This window comes from Tachysurus fulvidraco, chromosome 12 (assembly GCF_022655615.1).
Source record: "Tachysurus fulvidraco isolate hzauxx_2018 chromosome 12, HZAU_PFXX_2.0, whole genome shotgun sequence".
NCBI lineage: Eukaryota > Metazoa > Chordata > Actinopteri > Siluriformes > Bagridae > Tachysurus > Tachysurus fulvidraco.
In genome coordinates, this window is record NC_062529.1 from 8,972,510 (window position 1) to 8,998,051 (window position 25,542).

Here is a 25,542-nt window from a genome sequence, read left to right on the forward strand (position 1 = left end):
TTAGATCCTGTTATCAATTATGATACAGTAGCTACAAACAGCCATTCTCTAAACAGTGTCTTTTTTCTCTCTCTTTTGAGGTAAATAAGACTCTCCAGTGGTGGAATAGTTGCTAATCATAACAAAGTGCTGAAACTGGAGACTCCTTTGCTAAATATTACAAAAAGACTTCTTACAGAATGCTTCACTATGCCAATGACTACACATTTTATTTTAATCCTTTGTTGTTAGCCTTATAAGGCATTACCTTATAAGTCCCTGTGTAATAGTGTACATGTGAAATATTGAACCTGATACAGTTTACCCTTATACGTCACTGTGAAATAATTACAATTGAAGCAGTAAATTATTTGAAATATAATCTTGTCATTTAAAATACAGGGTACTACTTTTTACCAATCAGAAACAAGAAGTCAACAGGGCAGTATTCTAAACTTAAGAGAACAACTGAAAAAATGTTAAATAAAATTAATTTAGGATAACATAACCATAGTGCCTGAGGAATAGTGGCTTTCCTCACACCTTCATGGTTCGATTCCTGTCTCCGCCATTAGGGGTTTCCTTCAGGCACTATGGTTTCCTCCCCAGTCAAAAGACATGTCTGATAGTGAGTAGTGTGTGAATGGTGTGGGATTGTACCCAGTGATGGGTAAACACTCCCCAAGGATTATGATGCAGACTTGTCCCCTGAGGCTCCAAGATTCCCTGCAACATTGTGTAGGATAAACACTTCAGAAAATGGTTTGATGGATAAAACAACAACAGACTGTTGCAGTGGTGTTATTACGGTTTATTATTAGGGTTATATAAGTTTGTATCTACTCTGCCGTTCAATTATTTGACATGTGCCTTAGTTTTTTACACTGGTTTACATTCAGATAATAAACAAATCTGTTGTAAAGTGAAAGTGAATGAAATCCTGAACCCAGACCCGAGTGTGGTATAAAAGCACTGCTCCTCCCCTCCCCCCTCCCTGTCTGACCGAATGGGATCTCCTACAGTACAGTGGGATCTCCACACGCCTTGGCTGATTTCCCACCATTCCCGCCCTGTGCTGCTCAGCAGTGCACGCGGAGCTCATTTTCCCTGAGGCAAGCAGCATCTCAGAGGTCCAGCGGGCGAGCTGACTGAAATGTCAGGTCAGGATGGTGTCAACCGATGAGGAAGCTGATAGGAGTGTGGAGGACACAGTGCTGAACAGGCCCAATGATGGTGCGGAAACACCGGCCAGCCTCAATACTATAGAGGAGGTGAGATAACCTGCACACCACATGCCTTCCTTCCAGATTGAATTAACATGCAGTTTGTTGTTTTGTTGTTGCTGTATAGTTTCTACAGGACGCAGCCTCACAGGAATGTTGAGAACAATTTTGAGATAATTCTCTTTATTGATCAGGACTTGTACTAAAGTCTCTCAAGCTCCTCTGTTCTCACTGATAATACAGTAAATTCCAGCATTATTGATTGTCATTGATGCTGAGACCTATTTTAGTCCTTTGCAGCACTCAGTGTCACATAAGATCAAACTGCAGGCTTTAAGCAAGTTTGAAAAATCTCTTACTAATCTCTTATTAAGCAAATTAAAAAAATAATAAAACATCAACTAGGTTCCAAAACAATTTATATTAAAAAATATTTACATGTTTATTGACAATGTTTACTAACATGACTTATGAAGAAGACAGGAACTACATTTTAAACAGGTGTAGTAAAGTACATTCACACTTAGACTTAGTTCATGTAGTAGATGCCCTTATACACAATACTTCTGTAAGTCGGTCTGGATCTGCTACATTCATACTTACTGTAGTCTTAGTTCATGTACTGTAGCAGATGCCCTTATCCAGACCGACTTACAGAAGTATTGTGTATCTCCCATAAAAACAAATGCTCATGCTAGGACATTAGTTCAGGGTGCAATATTAAAATAAAAAAATATTTTAATTAAATGTACACATAACATATTTAGATTGTAAAAGCATGTAAAGAAATATAAATTGTCTGAATAAACATTGATATTCTGAAGATAAATGGTTTTAGACATTCCTATATTCTATGCAGTACTGTTGGTTCTTTAATGCATATCACATTTCATGTTTTCCTTTATATTATACAGCTTATGACCTTTACGATCAGCAAGAAACTAAATATTTAAAGGACAAACTTGTGAAATGATCTGCAGTTGTTTTTTTTGTATAGAAAAGTGTCAGAACTCCGTACAGGATCTGATAATGATACCCATGCTGCAGATGTATATATAACATTATTTGGACACATAATACGTACAGCCTCTTACTACTGTTTTTCCATTATATGCACCAGATGTGTGTTCACCTGCATTTCAGCCTTATAAAACTATAAACAGAGAATGTCCACCATTGCAAATAAGATCATTTATTAGATCATTGACAAAACTATGGTTTAACTGTAATACATTATATATATATACGCATGCATCTGACAAGAAAGGCTTTGTTAAAACTGCATGTTTTAGCAGTTATCTAATTAGAACTATTTCATAACCACTTAGCCATTTGCATGGATAGTGAAGAACTATTTTCCTATTTTTCCTATTTACTGACTATCTGACCTGCTGACTTCCATACATGATAAAGTGTTCTGTTTCATGTGGGTAACTTCATTATTGATGGCTCGTTTTCTGCTTCCTTCAAATCCTGTCAGCTCTTATAAATATCCAACATTTCATTGTGCATATTCACTGTTCCTATTTCATAGACTGTATAACATTACAACAGTTTATTACTAAAACTGACAAAAAAACATTGTATTGGTCTTTTAGGAGTGACAGGCTTTTCTTCATGTGGTCAGAACTAATATGCATAATGACAAATGTGTTATTAGCAATTCTAACCTTTGTGTAATTTCTTCTGAATATATTTGCTAAGCTGTCTTTTTGAAACATTACTACCAATATTCGTCCATTGTGTTCCTTAAAACGTTTTACCTCCTGAAACCTTTTCTTCTTAATGAAATTTCAAGGACCCCCTTATAAACCCAACACCATTGGTTTTATCAAAATTGCTGTTAGAGTTAATTTTATCCAGCTTTTTAGTTTTTGACTTTTAGTGTTCATTCATTGCGTAAAATTGATTAATTATTCACAAAGGTCTCACCTAAACAACATTCAGCCTAGGCATAAACACAGAGACTGTGAAGGAAGTCCAGAACACTAATTCTAAACCTGTTCCATAACTGCGAGGCCTTGTAGGAGAAAGCTGCCCCCTTCTGTAGTATTCATTATTTGGGGTACCAACAAATAGCCTGCACCTTTTCATTTACTGTAAGTAGGTGTGGTGGATGATAGAAGACCAAATAGTAGTATTTTGTAATCAGTGCAAAATTTGATTGGGAGCCAATGTAATGTGGAGAGTGGAGATGTGGTTATATTCAATGGTTCTAATAAGGACTCTGATAAGCTCAGGAGGCTTTTTTGATGTACTTCTAATTTACTAAGATGCAATTTACTTTTGAGTGGCTTGTGTTAAGGGGCATGTGTGATTGAAATGCCAGAGTGTTTTTTTCCCCCTCTAAGTGTTTTTTTTTAAATGATTATTATAGAAGCTACATTAGTGTGGAAGAACTTTGACATTATTTATTCAATGACCTGATCAGGTTTTTTGGAGTCTGACATTATTCAATCTAAACTTTGGGAGAATATTGTTAAACCTCAGTTGAGTACAATATGCAGAATGCAGTAGATAATGCGAATTCATGTTTGACATGGTAGCATAGCAAAGTGCATATATTATGACTAATTATGAAACATTTTAAATGTGTAAGGCAAGGCAAGGCAAGGCATTAAATCTGAATGTTCATATTAGATTAAGAAAGTGACCTTCATTAGGAATGGGTTCTCATTCACACGTGCTGAATTTAGAATGGACACAACCGCTGTTCTCAGAGATTAGTGTCTTCCAGATTTTTGAAATGAATATTAATGTCACCAACAGTTAGGCCTAATGCTTGTCTAGCTAATAGACTAACGAACTAACAAGGTAACCTAACTACTCTCTTTATAATTTTTTTCAAATGTGTATACGGCATGTGCTGTAGTGAACAGCAGTGGAAATATTTAAATTAAATTATTCAGTAGTGAAGTAGACCTCATAAACAGCACTATGTCCTGGTCATGTTTTGCAAGCAAAGACATTCATAGCTTTTCTATTTGCCAAGCATATAAAATTCAGACAACACAAGCAGTAATGGTTTGTCTAGGACTACTAAATAAGCTAAGCTAAAAATGAAATGTTATGTGATACAGTGGCATTTAATTTTGCCAATATTAAAGCTGCAGACACCATGTTTTTCAACAGAACTTAATAGCCATCAAAAATCTCTATCCAATTCCTAATACTATCTTCAGTTGTCCCAAGCCTAGCATTGAGGAACATGCAATTCTCATTTCAAACAGTAACTGTTTTGAACATACTTTTTAGCAAATCCCTGGAGGGCGGTGATAATCTACTTCTGCCTTGTGAGTTTTCTAAGAGACTGATTCCATCCTTGTCTTGCAGCTTTTTTTCAGTTCACAACAATTGAGCCTGTTCTCGGTGGCTTTGGGCAACATCTACATCCACTTTCTCTCTTGTCTTCTGTTTCTGCAGCAAAGGCCAGTGAAACAGTCCCTGAGTGCATCTGTGAGACGCGAAACACACTGGCGTTGTTTCCTCCTCTCCTTGCTTATGTACTGTTGCCTGGGTGCTGTGGCCTGGTGCCAGTTCACTCGTGTCACCAAGCTGACCTTTGGTTCATCCAGTACCTCATCCTTGACTGCCTCTGTAAACTCGCTACGAGGTGGAGGAGGGCGCTCCATGATATATCATGACAGCCCCTGCTCTGATGGCTACTTTTATATCCCTCTTGCCTTTCTGCTAATGCTCTATGCAGTCTACCTGATGGAGTGCTGGCACTGTCGTGCCCGCAGTGAGCTGCAGTACAAAGCAAATGTAGACAGTGTCTATGACAGGGTGCTACGTATGCGTCAGGCTCGGCCATGTGTGTGGTGGAAAGCCATAGGCTACCATTTTGTACGGAGGACACGGCAAGTCACACGTTATCGAAATGGAGATGCTTACACCACTACACAGGTCTACCATGAGCGGGTCAACACACAGGTCGTGGAAGGTGAGTTTGACTACAGCCATTGCGGAATGAAGGACATCTCTCTGGACCTACGTGGCCTGGAGTGTCATCCAGCTACAAGGTTACGCTTTACCAAGTGCTTCAGTTTTGCAGGATCGGGACCTGAGAATGCCTATCTCAACCAACGGTCCAGATTTTTCTCAGAGATTGAGGGCTTGGATGACTATATGGAAGCATGGGAAGGCATGCAGCTAAAAAATATTGATTTCCGAGAACACCTTATAGCCTATGTGGATCCTGACCAGCTACCCTGGTATTCTTCTCAGGTGGCCTTTTGGCTGGCTGCTGTCCTCATGCTATCCTGGCCATTGCGGGTTTGGATAGAGTATCGGACAGCCTACGTACACTACCAGGTAGAAAAGCTCTTTGGGCTGGAATACAACAGCAGCAGCCCATCTTTAGACGAGCTTCCATCTACAAGGAATACTCACTGTGGTATCCCAAGAGGGGAAACTGTAGACAGCACAGAGCTGGAATGGCATATTCACTCAAACCGGCAGCTTATCCCTAGCTACTCTGAAGCCATGCTGATGAACTTGGGGAACTCTAGGCCAGGACAAGATAACAGCAGAGCATCAAATGGCTTCCTATTAGATGACTCCTTAAGCCAGAGCTATGGCACTATGCTAGAAGACTGTGATCGTTGCTGCCAGCTTGAAGGAACGCGCCGGACAACCATCAGCTCCAGCTGTTCCTCCATCTTCTCTCGGCACACTTTCCATTCATGTGTGTCTCAAGACACCTCTCGCTTTTCACTGTGCCGGATGTATGGCTCTAGCCACACGGTGGGGCTGTGGAGAAGCCATAGTAGCACACTGACTGAACGCTGCTGCCTGGACGAGCAGTGCTGCAGGTCAAACTCCAGCCAACTAGCACTTAATAACAGCCCCCCTAATTACCAGGATGCCCGTTTCTTTCCTGTCCTTATTGTACACAGATCCGAGGGATGTGGAGATCCTTCAGAAGTGAGAAGATACTATGTCCGTAGGAGTTCCCTCTGCTTGGAGACTTCCCTTTAGAACTTTATACATTCTGGCTTTATTGATCAAATATAGTGATCTGAAAGAATGTATAAAAAATTATTGCCTTATTAGAACTGGGATGGAAATATGCACGGTCATTTTAATGAATGTGGTTGTAACCCAAGTGCTTGATGTGAATGATAAACAGATTAAAAGCCTTAATATAATTTAAATACATATGTAAAAAAAAATATATATATATTTGTGCATCACACATTATATGCAGGTTGATTAGTATTGACTCTGTTGTAGTGCAAAATTTGCATTCTACAAAACCATTATTTTTTATTGTTGAAATATATGTTCAAGATACAAAAATGTAATATCCTGAAAACTCTTGTTTTGGTATATTTCAAGTCATTTTTTAAAATATGAATATGAAATATGTAATATGCAAAAGGAAAATGAAATGACATTTTCAAATGGATGATAATGAACTGTTAATTAACTGTTATTTTCAGAGTAAGTTTCAAGGCATTATTTCAAAATGTACATTGTAATGTTTTTTATTGTTTCTTTTTTAAACAGTTGTTAGACTTTACGTTCTGATCAATAAAGTTGATGCTCTATGAAAAAAGTGAACTCTAGTCCCAGTGAAGATCCCAGTCTCTGTAATCAGGATTTAAAAAAATGTCACTCTTGCCTGTCTTCAAAACTTGAGATCCCTGAATATATCATCAGAAATAAGCAGCTTATGGCTGTTATAACCAAGAAATCCAAACATATGAGGAATAGAAATACATCCAATGATGTTCTACACCAATTTAACCAATTTGCATGAAAAAAAGAAGGTACAACACGGGTCTCCCTTTTTTGTGGTAAACTAAACTTTTGCTACAAGATTTGTAGTCAAGCTATATTAGTTTCAATCTACAGTATCAAGACCTAATAATGAAATCTTTCTGTATTATTGTTAACTCACCAAGAATCAAATAATATTGCAATGAAGCCATAGCTTGGAAATCTACATTATAACAAACTCTAGTATACAATTATATGTATGTGCTGTGGGTAATAATATCAACAACATTACAAGCTAGCCATAAAACTGTAATGTATTGTGATGTATATTCTTTTTAAACAGTGATCTGTATAGTCGGTGTTATAGATTTGATTGATCGTGTATAATCTTGTATGATACGTTAAATTCACATGGCTGCAGTTGTAAAATCTATTAATGTTTAAGTTACCTCTTAGTAACCTATCATAGTAGTCGTATCTTACCTCTTATGACTCAGTTATAAAGTCTGATATTTTATCCATTGGTTATGTGTTTGTTTAGTAAGAACTAGAATGTTACAGATACTGTATTAGCATGCTTTGTTACACAGAGAGAGAGAGAGAGAGAGAGAGAGAGAGAGAGAGAGAGAGAGAGAGAGAGAGAGAGAGATGGATTTAGTTTACTGATTGTCCTCTGGTAGTATCTTTCCATTAAGAGTATCAAATAACAATGTTAAACATGGTGGTGACCCTATAGGTAAAAACAATAGACGTGGTAAACTCTTGAGTGTGTTATGTTGTCATGGTAACTTAAATCTGGACAAGTATAAATCAGAGTATGAGCCTGCTTTAGCATTAGCTATCTCTGACCATGAAAAACACTTAATTATATACCAACGTCATAAAGTTAACCCTCTGAACTTGTGAGTAAATTTTGTACCTTTATGTATTTGACAGCAGTTGAAAGAATTGTCGTGTGGCTTTGAACGTAGTTCAGTATCTAGAACGACTAATTATTACTTCCTGTATAATTAAGCTACTGTAAGTTTTTCCCTTTAATTTAGTTTAGGCATTATAATATACAATTCTCAACATTTACATGGAAAAAATGTGATTAAAATAAAATCCTTCCTATTTCCATGTATACAGTATATTAAGGACTTTATTTCAGTAGATGTTCTTTGTTCATTTGTTGGCAAAATGCGTTTAAAAATATCTTAGGATTATTTTCTGGCAAAGTTACATGATACAGTACATCCTTTGAAAGAAGAAAATGAAATAAAATAATAAAAAATAATAAAAAATAAAATATTTATTTTGTACTGATCAAAATGACCACAATAAACAGCCACCCTAACTGAGACAACTGCAGTGTGAGAGGAGAAAAAAGCTATAAACAGTACGTATGTGAGCATGTAGAAGAAATGTCAGCATCTTTAACTTGGATTATGTTTTAACTACAGTATATATCTTCATGTTAGTAACTCTTGATTTGTACCTGGTGTCTAGCCTTTAAGACTCATGGATTTACAGCAGCAGTTAGGCATTGACCAGTGTCTTTCTCGCAGAAGGGAGCAGCTTTACAGGCGGCTGCTTACTAATGCCTCTAAGGGTTTAACTTTCTCTCAAGATGTCATGTGGGAGAGAGGACCAGATGACATCCCATACAGCAAAGCTGATTTCACATGGCTTTTTTGTGCTTCTGGCCCATTGGCACCAATCACTGGCTCAAAGAACCCAAAGCAAGAAAGAAAGAAATTGTTGCTGCATCACGTTCAACACCGCGACTATGTGATGCCTCCTTTACCAGCCTTGCCACCATTGCAAACTGTACATCGCCATTCACTGACCACTAAGTCATTTATTACAGAGACTGACCACCAGGATGGAGAATTGGACTCAGTTAAAAGGATAGGGTTGAGTGGAGCCTTAAACATGTACAGTATAATTCCATACCAGCTCCCTACCATATTAGAGGAGGAAGAGCTGAGCAGGACAAACAAGGGAGATGAATCTGTGCTGAAGAAGCTGACTAAGAATACTGCTCAGTGTATTGTTAGTCAGCAGATTTCTAGAGATTATCAGAATAAAGCAAGGCTGCAATCACTGCTGGATGATCAGTATGTGTCAGCCAGTACTATCTATCTGGGAACTGATGAGTCCAAGGGTAAGGAGGATTTCTGTGACACCTGTAGTGTGCCCAAATCCAGCAAAGATCCCAAACCACCGCAGAGCAACAAACCTGAGACACCGCTACCAGTTTATTACAGGCAAGTAAATACAAGTTACAACTGAAAGTGTTGTTCTTCTTTATATACAGAAAAAAAAACACTTTGCATCATGCTCTTTTATTAAAATAATGCAGTGCCTGGTGTGCTTATGGCCAAATGTATTATACAACACCAACTGTTGCTTTGTCAGCATTTATAATTTTTACTGTTATTAATTAAAACTGTTTGCTTTTTAACCATTTAGAAGAAGCAGTTCCACATTATAAAGTATTAACAGTGTCGATATCAATAAACCAAGCCATTATTTTGCCAAAAGTATGTGGATACCTTACCAGGCTTCTCACTTGGCATCAGTGCCCAGCTTGTGGCTATATAAGCATATACAGTATCCCCACAGCCAGGCTCCAAAATTTAATAGAAAGCCTTGCCAGAGGGAGAACAACTTTTAATTCCCATGGATTTCAATGCTCAAATGTTAAATCAGTAATTGTGTGCACATCCCACCTTCTGGCAGGTGCAGGACAAAAGAAACTGTTAAAGTAAAAATGCTCAAATACCACATTAATTAGACTATATATCTGTGTAAAATAGACAAAAAAATATTAAAAAAGAATTAATAATTCTTTAAACTCTTCTCACAGGATGCAAGGTTACAGTGTCTCACCAGTTTGCATAGATGAGCAAGGTGGGATCAATAGGACTGCGAATGAAGTGGTCATAAATCATATAGAGACACCAAAGCTGCCTTGCCTTCAGGACAGCCTGAACCCACATGCTGGAAAATATGTTTATCACACTGAGAACAACTTTGAACTGGAACTATACACAGGTATTAGCACCCTGTTTGCCTAAAAAGTTTATTTAAGACAAGAATCTAACTAAAAGCCAGTGTGCACATTACATAAAAAGACTGTGCATTTAATACCTTTAGGGATAGCCAAACAAGTGCATCAGCCAGGCAGGAAGAATCAAGACCGCATCATCATGGACAACAACTCAGAATACCAAAAGAACCTCCAGGACAAGTTTCCATGCGGCCCAGAAAGGTGGACACATTTCCCATCAGCTGACTTGCAAAGTGTGACCAAAGGTTGGTGTTTTTATGTGAGCAAAAAGAATGAAAAGAATGTGAAAAACTATATTTAATAGCTCATTTAATGGCTAAGTTATATTTAGTATACAGTATAAGCTATGTTTAAAAGTGCATTATTGTGAATGTAGCATATATTAGTATTCATTTGCTTACCTTTTTTTTTTTTTTTTTTTTTTTGCCACAGCAGAAACGAGTAGACCGGACAAAGGAGTACGACGCTGGGTGGGTTTGCCTATCAAAGTTGACTATGCTACAGAGCTGGGGCTCAGACCTCCTGATTACAACAGACAAGACAGAAAATTACCCAAAGAGCCAATTAATTACAGCCCAATGCCAGGTCTTTCATCCCTCCGCTATGCAGTGGAAGGATGGACGGATTCCTGGAAGATTAGTGAGTTTTGTAACTCCTTGCATTTTGGTATTCAGCAAATTAGCACTTTAATTCAGTCATATTAACATTAATGATTAATACATTATCATTATTAAGTGATATGGATGCATAGCAAAGATGCGTGTGATATGATTAATAGATATTCCACATTTCTCAGCTATTTCTACAATATATGCACAATGTGTATCACTGTACTGTATGCGAACTATTTCCTAGCAATAAGGAGGTGTTTAATAAAAACAGTTTTTTTACTAGATACAATTTATTTATATATATATATATATATATATATATATATATATATATATATATATATATATATATATATATATATATGATAATATATGATATATTATTGTGAAATAATTGATTATAATATTGATATTATATACTCATATTGCCTTGCCTTAACATCACTGCTTCACTGCTATCCTTTCATGCCAGTAGGTAGACTGGCAAATTTTAGTAAATAATCTCTAGCAGTAAATGAGTGTGTGTACGATGATTTCTGCCTTGTGCTTATTGTTCCTGAGGTAGACTTCTGATCCACCAAGACCTTTATAGAGTGAAATTTACATACTGTCCTTCTTCCAGAAACTAACTGGCATACTGTCACTATTGAGGGTTTGAAGAATGATCTCACCGACCTGCACTGCCAAGTGCGAGTGGCAGCTATTGCTACTTGTGCATCAGCAGCAGTTAATAGACCAGAAGTTGGTCCAGATCCAGATGAAACAGGTCTGGGTAATACATTTTTCTATGGCTGGTCAACCCAACAGTAAATACAAAATCAACCTATATCCAAATACCTTTAAACTGTATAAAATCTATGTATATGCATGTACATATGAATTATGCGAATATATCATGTGTATCTTGTAGACCACAATGCAGTTCTGTCAGCAATATATTTGGACAATTCCACCATTCAGTTTCTCTGTACACCAAACCACATTGCATCACTATTTGTTCTTCTGTTAGCTCAGTATGTTCAGAGCTACGAGGTCGAGGCAGTGCCTCCAGAACTGCAGCCCCTTCTTCTTGTTGCTCTCAACGACCCAGTGAAGAGAGTTCAGCTGGCAGCCGCTGTGTGCCAGTGTGCCATCGGGAAACCCAATGCCCGTGCCAGGAATATACTTCAAAAAGCACTACAGCATGGTAAGTAGAGCTGGGCAAACTGACTAGACTAATACAATATTCATTCATTCATTCATTTTCTACTGCTTATCCGAACTTCTCGGGTCACAGGGAGCCTGTGCCTATCTCAGGCATCATCAGACATCAAGGCAGGATACACCCTGGATGGAGTCTAATACAATATTAATAGTGATAAACTATCTCATAAGACAATTCTCTGATATTCTGAGAATCTAATATTGTTAATAAATCCTTTAAGTATATAATATATAATATTTGTATATATTACAGTATATGAATGTTTCATTTTGCTGTTTGTTAACAAATGTGTTTATCAGGATGCATATTATGTACCATAAAAATATCTTCAAGAATGGTGATTTTGTATATAACACTCTAAACAACAATGCCACAATACTCAGTACTGCTGTTCATGTAAATTTCATGTTTGAAAAAATTCAGTACTTATATAAAAATAGTAGTACATTCATACCTAAAACGTATTTTTTTTTTGTATTATACACAAAAAAAAATTGACAAACCATATATGCTCACATATAATTTAGTAGTAGACTTAGTGCCTTACTGATTGGGGCCATTTGTGTGGTTTCACAGATTCTTCAGGAACAGGAGCAGATGGCTGGGTTGCAGCTCAGTGTTTAGCAATAGAAGGGGAGGCCAGTCAAAATGTAATAGAAAGGTTACTCTCCCAGCTCTTTCTAAGCAATGCTCCATCAGACCAAGAACAGGCTGCCGCCCTACTAGCCAGCATTAGTAGCAAGACTGTGAGTGTACTCTTGTGGTGTTTTCACCTATATGTTAGATATAAAAAGCCTACACACCCCTGCATTGCAGGTTTTTGTGATGTAAAAATTGTAGCCAAAATAAATCATACTGAAACATTTTAAGAAAAGAAAAGAAAAATTCAATAATGTGGTTGCATACTGTACATCCCTTAGCTAATACTTTTTAAAGCACCTTTTTTCATGTAAGGTAGCACTCAGGTCTTTTTTGGGTAAGAATCTACCAACTCATCTTAATTTGACACTTTTATCCCAATCCTTTATTTTCTTGGGTTTGTGTTTTTTGGTTGTTATCATGCTGAAAGGTGAAATTCTTTTTTTCATGTTCAGATATATGAAAGTCTTCAGGTTGTGTGCCAAAATAGTTTGGGATTTGAAGCTCTCCATGATCACCTCTATCTTAACTAGAGCCCAAATCCCATCTGAATAGAAATATTGCAGCAACACGTTGCTGTCACTTTCATTCTTCATTGTGGGTATGGTGATCATGGGTGATAATGTCTTATTTCTGCTCCAAATACATTTTTAAGAATTATTCCATAAAGTTATACATTGGTAGCATTAGACAAACATATCTGGAAATTTTGTTTGGGCCTATTTAGGTGGGCTTGGATTTATTTATTTATTTTGATTTAGGTATCTAGTGACCATGATATAACCAGAGTTAATGTCAACAAAATCCTACAGAAATAGTTGGCCTTTATAAACAAGAATCACTTTATTGATTATGGGTATAATTATAATTATTTCTAAACAAGTTGAATGAATTTAGATCATTCTAAGCACAGTCAAATGGTGTGCAAACTTATAGTTATAAAGTCTTATTTTTGTTTCTAAATTGTTTTTAATTTTCACATGGATTTTGTTGGTTGCTTCTGTATATCACATCGAAGGTGGAAAATGATCTGAAATTATTTATCTTGGCTTTATTTTATCCAACACTAGGTGATATCATTGAACTGTACCTTTAATTTTTTGATTGTTTAATTTTTACAATATAATTTGCAATGAAATTCCAACCAAAATTGCAAAAGTGAACTGCTTCTCTTCAGATTCTAGTGCGCTCACTGCTGGGGGAGCATTTGAACTGCCCTGAATGGAGAAACCGAGTTCTGGCCTGCAAAACCATCTCAGAGCTTAAATGCCCAATAAACAAGGTACTTACACCAAAATTGTGCTTAACTGAATGTATCATAAATACTGTATTGTAATCTAATTTGATTTGTGACTGTCGGTCTTATATAGGATCTGACCAACAAGTTGCTGTACTTGATGTGGAATGACTGGAGCGGTTTGGTGCGTCAGGGAGCAGCACAGGCTCTGGGCAAACTGGGCTTAGGCAGTGACATACACAATGAATTATGGTATCAGATAAAAAAACATTCATTGCCACAGATTATTGTGTTCCCACCATGTTTGATGTTGATTTTGTTTGTTTTAAATCTCTCTTGACAGCGTCAAACTACATGAGGGACCAACACCTTGGAGGGTGGAGGCATTGGTTCTTATTGGTCAGTTGAAGATAATGACAGCCAAGCTACTGCCAAGTTTCTTGAACTGCCTAAATGACGAGTTTTCTGTTGTACGCAAACAGGCCTGTTCAGCTGCTGCATCTCTCATGATCAAAGACGAGATGGTAAGGCCATGAATTTTGTTTTTCTTTACTGAGCAACACAAACTGAGAAAGTTTTAGGTATATATTGGATTTTTGTTTCTTTCACAGATCCAGAATCAACTATTACAATTAATGCAGGATGACTTGTGTGATGTGAAGGTAGCAGCAATAAATGGTGAGTTTGACTCATAATACAATAGTGAGCTTAAGTCATAATGTAATACAGACCTCACTACATTCTACATGTAATACATTTGATTTTTTTTAAGGCATTTAGAAATAAAAATAGCATTGCTTGCTAGATGTAGCACTGATGCTGGTGTGAGCACAAGATAACTCATGAATATTTTATACAGCTCTGGGAAGGATTGGTTGGTTGACACCAACGCTCCAGGAGATCTTACTGTGGGCGCTGCAACATGAGAAGGACCCCAGTGTGCGCATTGCTGCCTGTGATGCCCTGAAGGTGTTAGGAGTTAAAGGAGCTGAGCTACAGAATCTTCTGCAGGAACGCTTTGCCTTAGAAGCCAACGCTCAAGTTCACAGGTCAGCAACTAAGCAAATAAGAGGCCAAAGATAAAAGAAAAGGGCTGTCAAACAATAATGTAACCAAAAAACAGTAATATAAGTAATATTAATATAATACTGTAAACATAAGTTTCAGTTTAAAACAGAGTTTCCTGTTCATGAATGATTGTTTATGAATTAGTATAAATGAGTTACATTCACATTGGTTATATGAACATTTCATTTTTTATTACAAAGGCACCTGGGGGATCATATGCAACACTGTGGCTACAGCTTAGTTGGGGACAAGGACAGGGGCCACATGATAACAGAGCAAGTCAGTTTCAGTTTTTTTGATTTGACACTTGAGATCATTTTATTAATAGTATACACCAAGTCTTATTATACATATGCATAAAGCTTTGAGCTTACTACATATTTCACTTACTCTGATGGCATTTAGGCACAAAAGCTCTGCACAAAGAGCAATATCACAGAGAAACTGCTGCAACTAGATGACCTGAAACAGCAAACACAGAGGAAGATGCCAAGGAAAGAAAGCTGGCCAGAAACTGCAGTGCTGTCTGCACTAGTGCAAGAAAGTTTAAGAGGTTGGAAGTCATATCTTTCACAAATTTAGATTAAATATATTGTGAGAGAGATTATGCTATGCATATTTATTTATTGCAGAAACACGCTCATCAATGAAGAATTGATCGGCAGACGGTCCAGACATTTAGGTATTATCTCAAGTTACCATGTCTTGGAGAGCTCATCTTAGCATTTAAAAAGTGACATTTATTTAAACATTAAGAAACAAACCTAAACCTCCCAACCATATCACAAAGCATTAACAGAGAATGTGTATTTTCCTGTACTTCAACACCTGATTTAACTACTTAACATTCAGGTGGAATCAGGAACCAACAGCGTTCATACTGTAGAGTATGGAAGTGTAAATAAAGCAATGATTAATGAATTACACTTTTAATGTGATCGAAAAGTGACAATTAAAGTGTCATGCATTTTATTGGCTGGGCCCTGCAGTCTACCATTATCTCAGTTGGACATTGCTTTTGGGTTGCGACTCTGCTGAAGAACTTGCTTTGTCAGACTCTCCACCTCTGTGACTTGAGCCAGGAGCTGAGTCATCCCATTACTCTGATTAAAAGATAAAAAATAATATGTATACACAACATTCTTGCAACAAAACAGTCCGTTAAAGACAGTTATGATGAGCGATTACTGAAGATTCAAATACATGTTATATTTGGGTTGTTTGGGCTTAACACACCAGATTCAGTCAAAGAAGTGTTATTATAAACTGATCGAGTGCCTCAAATGAAACTGTATACTTAATGGTATAGGCTTTTAGGTATAACATGTTGCAGCTACATTTGTCCGTAGCGTCAAACATCTACCCTATTTCATCCGTTTTCTCTTTTTCTAAATTGGCATTAAATTTTTCAGCTCAGTTCAGTCTCATAATAAAATCAAGTTATTAATTGAAAATAATAATACTTAATCATATAAATCCATGCTGGAAATGAATGTTTAATAATGACTTACAATAATACACTAACAAGACCATAAAACATTTTCTCTTCACAATATAATTTTATTTATCCAACCTGAAAACACACACACACACACACACACACACACATATACACACAAACTGACTCGTTATGTGAAACAGGAAAAAACTCAACTCCCACTCTGTAAGAGATTTTCATGGCACCACATGTTTTAACCAATATTATTACTTACCAGATTATGTATAGATTCATCAGTTGTTGGAATTGAGTTCACCATCTTAATTTTCATTTCCAAATTCTCAATAAACTCTACCACCATGGCCATGAGCGTGACTACGTATCTATGATGAAATAGAAAAGCAGAGATTAGTTTGTAGTACTGGGGTTATAGACACTTACTATTACATTTAGCATCAGAGCACAACATAAACCCTCCATACTGATCGAAGCTCCCTTCATTGCTTACCGCTGAAGATTGGCCTGAATAGGTAGGTTCTGCTGGCAAAGAGGTTTCATAAGCCTTTGGCGCAAACTGGTCTGTTCTCTCAGCACTTCCTGAAGATGAGACGTGAACCGCTGCAAAGACGCAAATCTCTGACCTAAAAAAAAAACACACAACTTCAGTTGTCACACCTACTGAATACAAAAAATTACAAAAAAAATCTTTTGCACAGTACTTACATAGATGATAACTATGAGTAACATCTGCACTATTTTTCTCAAGTCTTAGCAGCTCCAAGTCCAATTTCACCTGCAATGCATACATTTATGACACGCTTGATGTTATCAGTACTTTCAGGAGTATGAACACACACAATATTATATATTGAACCGAGGCTCAAAATAGGATGTTTTTCAACCTGATCAATCTCTTGTTTGATTTTATTCATTTGCTCGGTTTGAAGCAGGAGAGAAGAAAATATCTCTGGCTCTCGTGGTACATCATCAAGCTCTTTCTGTAGAAGAAAACTGAAATGTGTTAATAAAAAAATCTCAGCTATAGATCACATCAGAGTATAAATCTAAATGCAGCTGCTCACCTGAGACATTGTGCCTGAGGCTACACATCTCGCCAGGACTTTAGCTGCCGGAGTCACTGAGTGAGGATTTAGTTCCCAAGTGTCCATGAAGGAAGAATATGATTTTTCTATTTTAACCTAATCTGAAAGCGGACAGTCTGATGATCCGAAGTCTGTAACAAACAATAAAGTCAGTCTACGGTGGTGTTGTTTTTTTTTTGTGGTACTTAAAGATAGCTAGTTAGCTAGTTGTACTTAGCTGTAACTAGCTAACTTACTGACTTTATCCGCTACACAGTCAATATGCAGTTAAATCTTACTTTTCTTCCATCCACTACAACATATTTTGAGTGTTATTTTGACGCTGTTTACAGTTTTTATGTCACTTTAAAACATTGCAACAAAAAATTCTCGCTCAAACCTGAAGCGCTTGTTAGACAAAGTAGACTTTTGAATGAACCCGCCTATTTAGGCGTCTTCAAAATGTCAAATCTGCGCAGCGCACATCTCACTCAGAGTTGTGAAGATATCCGCACCTAAAGCCCAAAGCCCAAAGTTAATAAACCCAAATAAAGTGAGTTTACTTGGCTACATTAAAGAAGAATGTCGTGGACGTTTTGTATGTATTGTGTAATGAGAATCTGCGCAGCACACAGATCTGGAGACCTTTTTTTGACGCGTTAGCTACCGTAAATCATGTTGTAAACGCACCTACTATTTTTTAACCTGCGCGATTATAATATTCAACCGCCAACGCATAACCTCGAACCGAATTTACTTTGAAACCATTTTCCACGAATGAAATCATGTATTACTAAAAACTTACTAGAGTCACAGAAACGCACTAAAGCTACATTTTAATGCCGCGCGTATTAGAAGTCGTGCGGTAAACAAACAGGTCAAACAATGACAACACATGCGACAGGAAGGAATTCTGAATTATTGCTGAGGACATAATGATTTAGTTGTACGTGTAAAACTGCAGCGTGTGTACGCATTAAAATAAAGCGTGTGTAGAGCGATTAGCTGAAGGATGTCAGGAGCAGCACGGTTAGCTGCAGCAGGAGCTTCGGTGTCGCAGCTGTCGCGGTTCTGCGGCTCTCTGGTCGCTTCAGTGGTCGGTGATTGTGTAGGCGGTGAGTTTGAAGGAGCTGAAGATGTTCCACTAGACCGAGTTCTTCAGCATCTGAGTGGACTGGAGGATGAAACCCGGGGTGACGGTGAGCACTCTTTAAGCAAAACAATTATAACATCAGGTCAAAAAAGCCGAAGCATTTATAATATATATACACACATAATATAACCAGTATGTCCAGCAGTGGGATTCGAACCTATGACGTTCTGATTAGTGGTCCAACGCTAAAAAGAGCCAAACGGGTCCGAGTTGCCAGGATTGATACAGACACACAGTTAAATAATCATGCTTTACAACCGTGGTGAGCAAAAAAGCATCTCAGCATACTCTCAGCATCGACCATTCACTTGGATGTGAAAGCTGTCAGCCAAGAAGCTGTCATCTGTCAAACTGTTTACATGAACACTTTTTTGCTCTTTGCACATGCTGTCTCACATTTCAGTTGATTGCTGTTTTGCACAATACTTTACAATCTCATGGAACTGCTGCTATAATACTGTGTTCATTCCAGTATTTATGCACATGCAATATTGATTGAACATACAGTATTTACAGTTTTTGTTTATTGCCATTTGTGTATTGTCTTATATATTTTGTCTGCACTGTCTTTTGTCCTGCACTGTCTTGTCTGTCTTCTTGTCTTGCACTGTTTACACCAGGTTGCACAGTTGCACTTTATGTATCTAGGACTGACTTACTAAGTCCTTATAGCTCTGTCTTTGTTTTATGTAACACCACAGTCCTGGACAAACGTTGTCTCATTTCACTGTGTATTGCAACAGCTATATATGGTATGAAATGGCAATAAAAGCTTCTTGACTTGCCTTGACTTGAATCAGAGGCTGAATCACGAGCACAGACTCATCCAAGTGGACAGTTGAAGATTAGAATGGAAATTTAACACCTTTTGTTTGTTTCAAAATAACAAACCTAAAGTTATGAAATGTTAGATTTGTACTTGACTTGTATCTGTATGCTTTTATGCATTGTGCTGCTACCACATGATTGGCTCGTTGAATAACTGCATAAATGTACTGGTGTTCCAAACCTAATAAAGTGGAAGGTGAGTGTATGGAGCACAAGTGTGTTGAAAAACCTGTTTATGTTTTATACAATCCAATCATACTACGTACTTTAACGTGGAACAACACCCCCCCCCCCCCCCAAAAAAAAAAAAAACAAACAAAAAAAAACACGATTGTCAGTTAGCAGAATTACCCGTGTTTCTGCTTTATTGTAATGGCAGTTTGTATAAACCACTGAACTGTTTGAATGCCTGGCTTTTTTTAAGCGAATCAAGTAAATACATTTTTATCAACAACAAGTAAGGCAGTAATCTTCATAAGCAGTCTTTCCATCAGTTTATAGTGATGTCATGGCAGTTCTTGATATTAAGGGTAACTTGGTAACTTCAGCTGGATTCTTTGGCCTTATATTATGGGTCATATGTTGTATCTGTGGACCATAGTGGGAAGCAGGTTTCAAGGTGTTAAAAAAAATCATTGCAATGTTGTAATACTCTTAGTTAATAGATAGAGACATAATCTGGTCTCATCTTGACTAATGCACCTTTAAGGGAAAGCAATGACATTCTAAAAGGGAAACTGAACAGGATGAAGACCTGACCAATTTGCTTTCTTGTGAATTTTTCAGGTTTCTAGATTACATGATTGCAATGGTAGTCTCAAGTCATTGCCCAGGTCAGTCCCTTTAGGATTTTGTGGACAAAAATGGCCAAAATCGATTTATTCGGCTGCATCAAATTTCTAAATTTGTGTTGCAAGTTTTAAACTCCTTCCAATAAAGACACATATGTGATTACTTTCGATGATACTTTCTGCAGACGTGAATCGAAAAGAGCTGAGGCTCAATGTGTCTTGTGATAAATTATCACAACGCTCCTCGGCCCAAATCTGCAGAAAATCTGCTGTAATTTTGAAAATTTGCAAGATCCTCAGACTAGTGCCTAGTTTGCTCGATTCTTATGAATTTCTATGATCTCAAAATCATGAAACCATGGAGGGACTCACTTTTATCAACTTATCACTGTTCTGATACTGCTACAGATTGATTGATTTGTCACAGTTTTAAACCTGATCTGATACTGTTCCAGCATTTTAGGCTGGTATAAGTCTCGTATGTTTAATAGAGCATCCAGAACTAAAGCAGTATAATTAAACTTAGAGGGTGTGTAATTGTTGATGTGCTCCTCCTCAGGTATACTGCAGTACAGTGATGACACAGCCATGATGCGCTGCGTTGCCCAGTCACTTCTTACCAGGATGGGATTTGACGAACAAGACATGGCTCGCAGGTGATTCTCAGATATTATAAACGGTTGTGTTTCCTGTGTCTGCTGTGTGTTTTCATGCATCCCTTTTGCTTCCCTTGCAATACAGATTTGCAAAGGAGTATAGCCTTGCTCCAGGTCGTGGCTACGGAGCAGGCGTGGTTCAGGTTCTGCGAAAGCTTGCGTCGCCTCAGCTCAGTGACGTCTTTCAGCCAGCACGTGCTCAGTTCGGTGGACGAGGCTCATTTGGGAACGGAGGAGCAATGAGAGCTGCACCCATTGCTCTTGTCTTCAGAAATATCGCTGATGTGAGAAAGGTGAGGGCAAGGCTCCAAATCTTATTTTACTCTTTTATTTGAAGTCAGGAAATAGAATTAAACAAGTAAAAATATATCGAATGTAAAGGAGATTTTTGCAGTTTTTGGTGTTTTTGTTTTGAGACTCACAAAATAAACTGCCAGCCAATCACCATCCAGTAGGAACACAACATAGACTTCATCCAATCTGTAATCTGTATACTGTAATACTTCTGTGGAGACCAGAGTTAAAGCTTCAATAACTTGAACTTGTACTGTAGATATTCTTTGCTCCATGAGGGTAATAAACCTGTAACCTGAGATTCCAGCCAGACATAGGGCATCAGGATGGATCAGGCTGGACCACATAGCAGAAGGGGTCAAGATTACTCGTATCTCAGGAGTAGCGTATGAGAGGGAGATTGCGAGGAGATTGAGAGAGAGAGAGAGAGAGAGAGAGAAAGAGAGAGTTCAATAATAAACTGAATCACTAAGTGTAAAAGGTGACTGAAGGGCAGCTAGCAGACATATAGGTATAGGTAAGCTTAAGAAATTGTCTCTAAATTTTGATTGTGTATTTGAAGTAACTGCGAAGTGTAAGAATTGTTGAGCTGTAAATGTAAAATAAAATCATCGTTAGCTAAAATGTCTAAAATTTGATGTCCAATACCTCAAAAACACTCTTTACCCAGAGACGTTGTTTTAAATGAATAGAAACACACAAATTGTACACATAGTAGAAGAAACATTGAAACATTTGATATGTATATACAGTAAAGAAGTCATTCTTTGTGCATCTAGTGTTTTTCTCCATTATTTACCCACATATATAAACACTATGGTGAACAGCTGCTGTTTTGTTTACATCAAGCCAGTCTGCTTGAACATCAACAATAATTGTCTTCTCACTGCTGAACTATAGGCCACTGAAGAACATCTGACCTATTTGGATTTGTATGTAGTGAATTGTTGTGATGGTTTTTATCTGTTTATTATCTTCATTTGAGTTATTAGGTTTTTGTTTTAATGTTAAATATAGAGAGGGTCATGTTGGCGGCCTGGTTGTATGGGCCTTAAAAATGTCATTAAGCAAATGCTGAATTAGATGAAATTGTAGCTAGTGAAGGTTTTGGCATACTGTATGTATAGTATTTGAGTGCTAGTGGTCTGATTTGCACACTTCTAGTTGTTTTACAGGGCAGAAAGTCTGATGCACAGGCTTAGTGCATGATTTACCGAGCACAATGTATAGGTGCCATGCATGACCGGTTAAGTTCACACCTAAGGCATAGGGAAAGACAGTGTCCTCTGTCGGATGTCGGGGTCCGCTACTGGGTGATCACGAGCAAATATATCTTGAGCCTTTATATAGCATGTATTTTCAGATTTAAAACTGATTCTATACCAAGCTGACCCTGTGTCTGTTTCCTCTTTATTTGTGTCACTGGTAGTATGCAGGGTTTGGTGCAATGCTCACCCACTCCTGCTCTCTGGGCTACAATGGTGCTGTGCTGCAGGCTCTCGCAGTTCACTTGTCGCTGCAAGGTGATCTGGCCTTACCACAAAACTTCATTAATAAACTTATTTTGGAAATGGAGGAAGTGGAGAAAGACGAGACAGCCCGCAGCGACGCCAAAGTGTGAGTCGTCACTTCATTCACACTTTTTATCAAAAAGCATGTTTGCATGAAACCTCCAGCATTGGGAGTTTGTAACCTACTTCTGACCTCTGCCGTGTGTGGAATTTACATGTTCTCCCCGTGCCTTTGGGGTTTCTTCCGGGTTCTCCGTTTTCCTCCAGTACTACTGAGACATACATTGCAGGCTGATTGGCATCTCTAAATTGTACATAGTGTGTGAATGGGTGTGTGATTGTGTGTGCGATGTTCCACTTCAATAGACTGGCATTCTGTCCTTGGTGTATCCTACCCTGTGCCCCAAGTCTCCTGGGACACACTCCAGGTTCCCAGCAACCCAGTAGGATAAGCATTGTAGAGAATGGATGGATGGATCTATGTTAAGTGAATTTGTCAGTGATATTTTGTTTTATGGTTCTTTTTGCACTAACTGGTTTGTTTTGCAGGCTTAATTTAGTTGAGTTTCCATATTGTGCACGTTTGCACAGAGTCAAGGAGCTCATGGAGAAGAATAGCGTGAGCATTGAGGAGGTCATTTTAGAACTTGGTTAGTTGAATTTTCTTTATTTTTTTTAAAGTAAAGTTCTTTTTTTTTCTCATCCTCATTAATGTTATTTGCATCACTGTCACTGGTAGAGTGATAGCTGCTCATGGAATGCAGAGAGTATATGAATGTTTAGTGATTACATTTTTCTGTGCACAGGGAATGGCATTGCAGCCCTTGAGTCTGTGCCCACAGCTATCTTCTGCGTGCTGCACTGTTTAGAGCCTCGGGAGGGTCTGCCAGAGCATTATGGTGGCCTGGAGAGGACAATAGCTTACAGCTTAGCCTTGGGAGGTGACACCGACACCATCGCATGCATGGCAGGTGCAATTGCAGGTGCCCACTATGGCATAAGTGCCATTCCTCAGAGTTGGCTGAAGCGCTGCGAGGGTGCAGAGGAAGCTCATCATCTGGCTGAGCGTCTTTACAAACTCTACGTCACGCAGACAGAGGAAGTCAGGGTGACTACGAGTGACGCCGATCAGCCACGAGACAGCCATCCATCTGAAAAATACTGACTGATCCATTGCACATTACTACAGATATATATGCATGGGATATGTCACACAAGCATAAAAGTCAGAAGAATCTAAGAGTCAGGATCCTGAGAAACTGTTGTCTATGTCTGTCTATGTAAATCACAATAAAAGAACTAAGTCAGTTGATATTGTCTGTTAAATGGTGTAAAGTTCCTTTTAATAGTTAAGAAACTTTTGTCAAATGGCATCTGATATAAATTTCGGCATCTGATATAAATTTCAGCATCTGTAAATAAAGCATCTGCTCAAATGAACTCCGGTCTCTGTGGTATTTTGGGCTTCTTAAACTTAGAAACTAAACAACTAATGTTATTTCCAGACCACTTGGAATATGTTCTGTATCTACAGCGTTTTTGTTCATAATGTTTTTTAGGCTATGTTTATATTTTACTTTTTTACAATATTTTTATTTATATATTTGGACTAACATCCACCAGAATCACTGGCTGCACATTTAATAAATTGATAAGCAAAAGGTCAGTATAATTAACTATAAAATCAGCCAAAGATCAGCTTATAACTTTATAAAGACAACTTATTAATGATAAATACAATAATTTAATTGAAAAAAAAAAAAAACCCCAGACATTTCTCAAGGTGACACCCACTGTGGTGTTACCGTCAGCGATTTCCTTTTGAGTTAACCAGGCTTTTGCCATGGGCCTGCAGGAACACGTGATAATAAATGACTGCTAGACAGCAAAAGAGCATTAACAAAGGTGGGTGCTGTGTTTCACTGTAGAAAAACGCACAAACTTTGTCGGACTTTTGTGTAATGAGCTATAACCCTGTCCCTTAGTGACTCTTGTTTTCGGATTGCGTAGGAAACCCTTCAAGTTCAACTATCAGAGTTGGTCTTACCTTGAATGGGGTTGTCCTTCAAATTCCCCCGGTCTTCTAACAAAGGATCCTCTTCGAGTTCTTCTAGCTAATCTATTGTTTGAATCTTTAGATGAAGGAGTCAGACTAAGACCTTCTTGTCTTTTCAGGGTCCTCACAATGGGAGGCCTTGTTTTAATTAAAAGCAATGTAATACAGATAAATGTGTGTAATATACTATATGTAAAGTAAATTAAAAGAAAATTACAAATAAAATCTTCAAATAATCAAACAATTTTAGAATAAGTAAAAGTAATTAAAATGCAAAGATAGTAACAAACCAAGAAACACTTTCCAAGTGTATGCCAGCGTTTGTTCTCTGATGCACACTAAATAAGCAACAACCGAGTGCAACATGCACTGAGCTTGCCTACAATAGAATGCACACTGTATGTCTCTAAGCCCATGCCTATATACAGTCTTCTGAAATCCTAAACTCACATTGATTTTTAGAATCCACTTTTCTCTTCTACCTTTTGTTGTTACCTCATCATTTTGCATCCTTCGTCCTTCTCTAACTTCCTATAGCCATACTGTATATGGTTATGTGAGCACAGTTAAGTTCCTGCCTGGTGGTTTCGCGTCGAGCTTAGAACATCACTATATGAGTGTGTGAAAGTTTAGTACAATATAGTCAATATCATAAAAAGGATTACATGAATACAATAAAAGAAAAGTTCTCAGAGTTCTCTTGAACCACTAAAAATAAAACGCATTATATTATTCATTCTTTCAAGGTCTTCTTCCAAATTTCTAGGTACAGTGCCCGGTCCTTTTGCTATTCTGCAGTTGTTTTCTTCGGTTATGCAGATTCAACATTTTTAATTCATCAACCAGGTTTCCTAGCTTTAAACGGTTTTGATCTATTTTCAATTGTTTTCTTTCTCTTTGTCTATCTCTCCTTCCCTTATGTTTCTCTCTTTTAGCTTGGTTTATTTCACTTTGTTTTCGTATGCCTCACGTCTCATTGCTTACTGGGGTTGG

General features: G+C 37.7%; 4 protein-coding genes across 7 annotated transcripts; 3 read left to right on the forward strand and 1 right to left on the reverse strand.

Moving 5' to 3' along the window:
* The first annotated feature begins 1,055 nt into the window (after positions 1 to 1,055).
* Positions 1,056 to 6,182, forward strand: si:dkey-13p1.4 (transmembrane protein 151B). Its single transcript, XM_027172234.2, has 2 exons — positions 1,056 to 1,250; positions 4,626 to 6,182. The coding sequence occupies exons 1-2, from the start codon at positions 1,146 to 1,148 to the stop codon at positions 6,180 to 6,182; spliced, it is 1,662 nt and encodes a 553-aa protein (XP_027028035.1). The 5' UTR covers positions 1,056 to 1,145.
* A 2,244-nt stretch (positions 6,183 to 8,426) lies between these two features.
* On the forward strand, positions 8,427 to 15,463 carry heatr4 (HEAT repeat containing 4). Its single transcript, XM_027172577.2, has 15 exons — positions 8,427 to 9,175; positions 9,778 to 9,965; positions 10,068 to 10,226; positions 10,414 to 10,620; positions 11,215 to 11,364; positions 11,602 to 11,778; positions 12,373 to 12,542; positions 13,613 to 13,717; positions 13,806 to 13,924; positions 14,016 to 14,196; positions 14,284 to 14,350; positions 14,532 to 14,721; positions 14,941 to 15,019; positions 15,146 to 15,300; positions 15,373 to 15,463. Exons 1-15 carry the CDS (start codon positions 8,427 to 8,429, stop codon positions 15,461 to 15,463), a joined length of 2,787 nt encoding a protein of 928 aa, XP_027028378.2.
* On the reverse strand, positions 14,910 to 17,875 carry haus2 (HAUS augmin like complex subunit 2). Of its 4 annotated transcripts, none has more exons than XM_027172573.2 (7): positions 17,661 to 17,872; positions 17,261 to 17,412; positions 17,081 to 17,176; positions 16,902 to 16,971; positions 16,687 to 16,819; positions 16,453 to 16,561; positions 14,910 to 15,843 (listed from the first exon to the last, which is right to left on the reverse strand). In XM_027172573.2, the coding sequence occupies exons 2-7, from the start codon at positions 17,345 to 17,347 to the stop codon at positions 15,742 to 15,744; spliced, it is 597 nt and encodes a 198-aa protein (XP_027028374.1). In that variant the 5' UTR covers positions 17,348 to 17,412; positions 17,661 to 17,872; the 3' UTR covers positions 14,910 to 15,741. The 4 variants fall into 4 exon arrangements, with proteins under 4 accessions (XP_027028374.1, XP_027028375.1, XP_027028372.1 ...); XM_027172574.2 differs by having other exon boundaries at positions 17,560 to 17,824; XM_027172571.2 differs by having other exon boundaries at positions 17,261 to 17,872.
* A 242-nt stretch (positions 17,876 to 18,117) lies between these two features.
* On the forward strand, positions 18,118 to 23,933 carry adprs (ADP-ribosylserine hydrolase). The gene is made up of 6 exons (XM_027172570.2): positions 18,118 to 18,459; positions 20,592 to 20,688; positions 20,774 to 20,981; positions 22,412 to 22,599; positions 23,043 to 23,143; positions 23,300 to 23,933. The coding sequence occupies exons 1-6, from the start codon at positions 18,273 to 18,275 to the stop codon at positions 23,656 to 23,658; spliced, it is 1,140 nt and encodes a 379-aa protein (XP_027028371.2). The 5' UTR covers positions 18,118 to 18,272; the 3' UTR covers positions 23,659 to 23,933.
* The last annotated feature ends 1,609 nt before the right edge of the window (positions 23,934 to 25,542 follow it).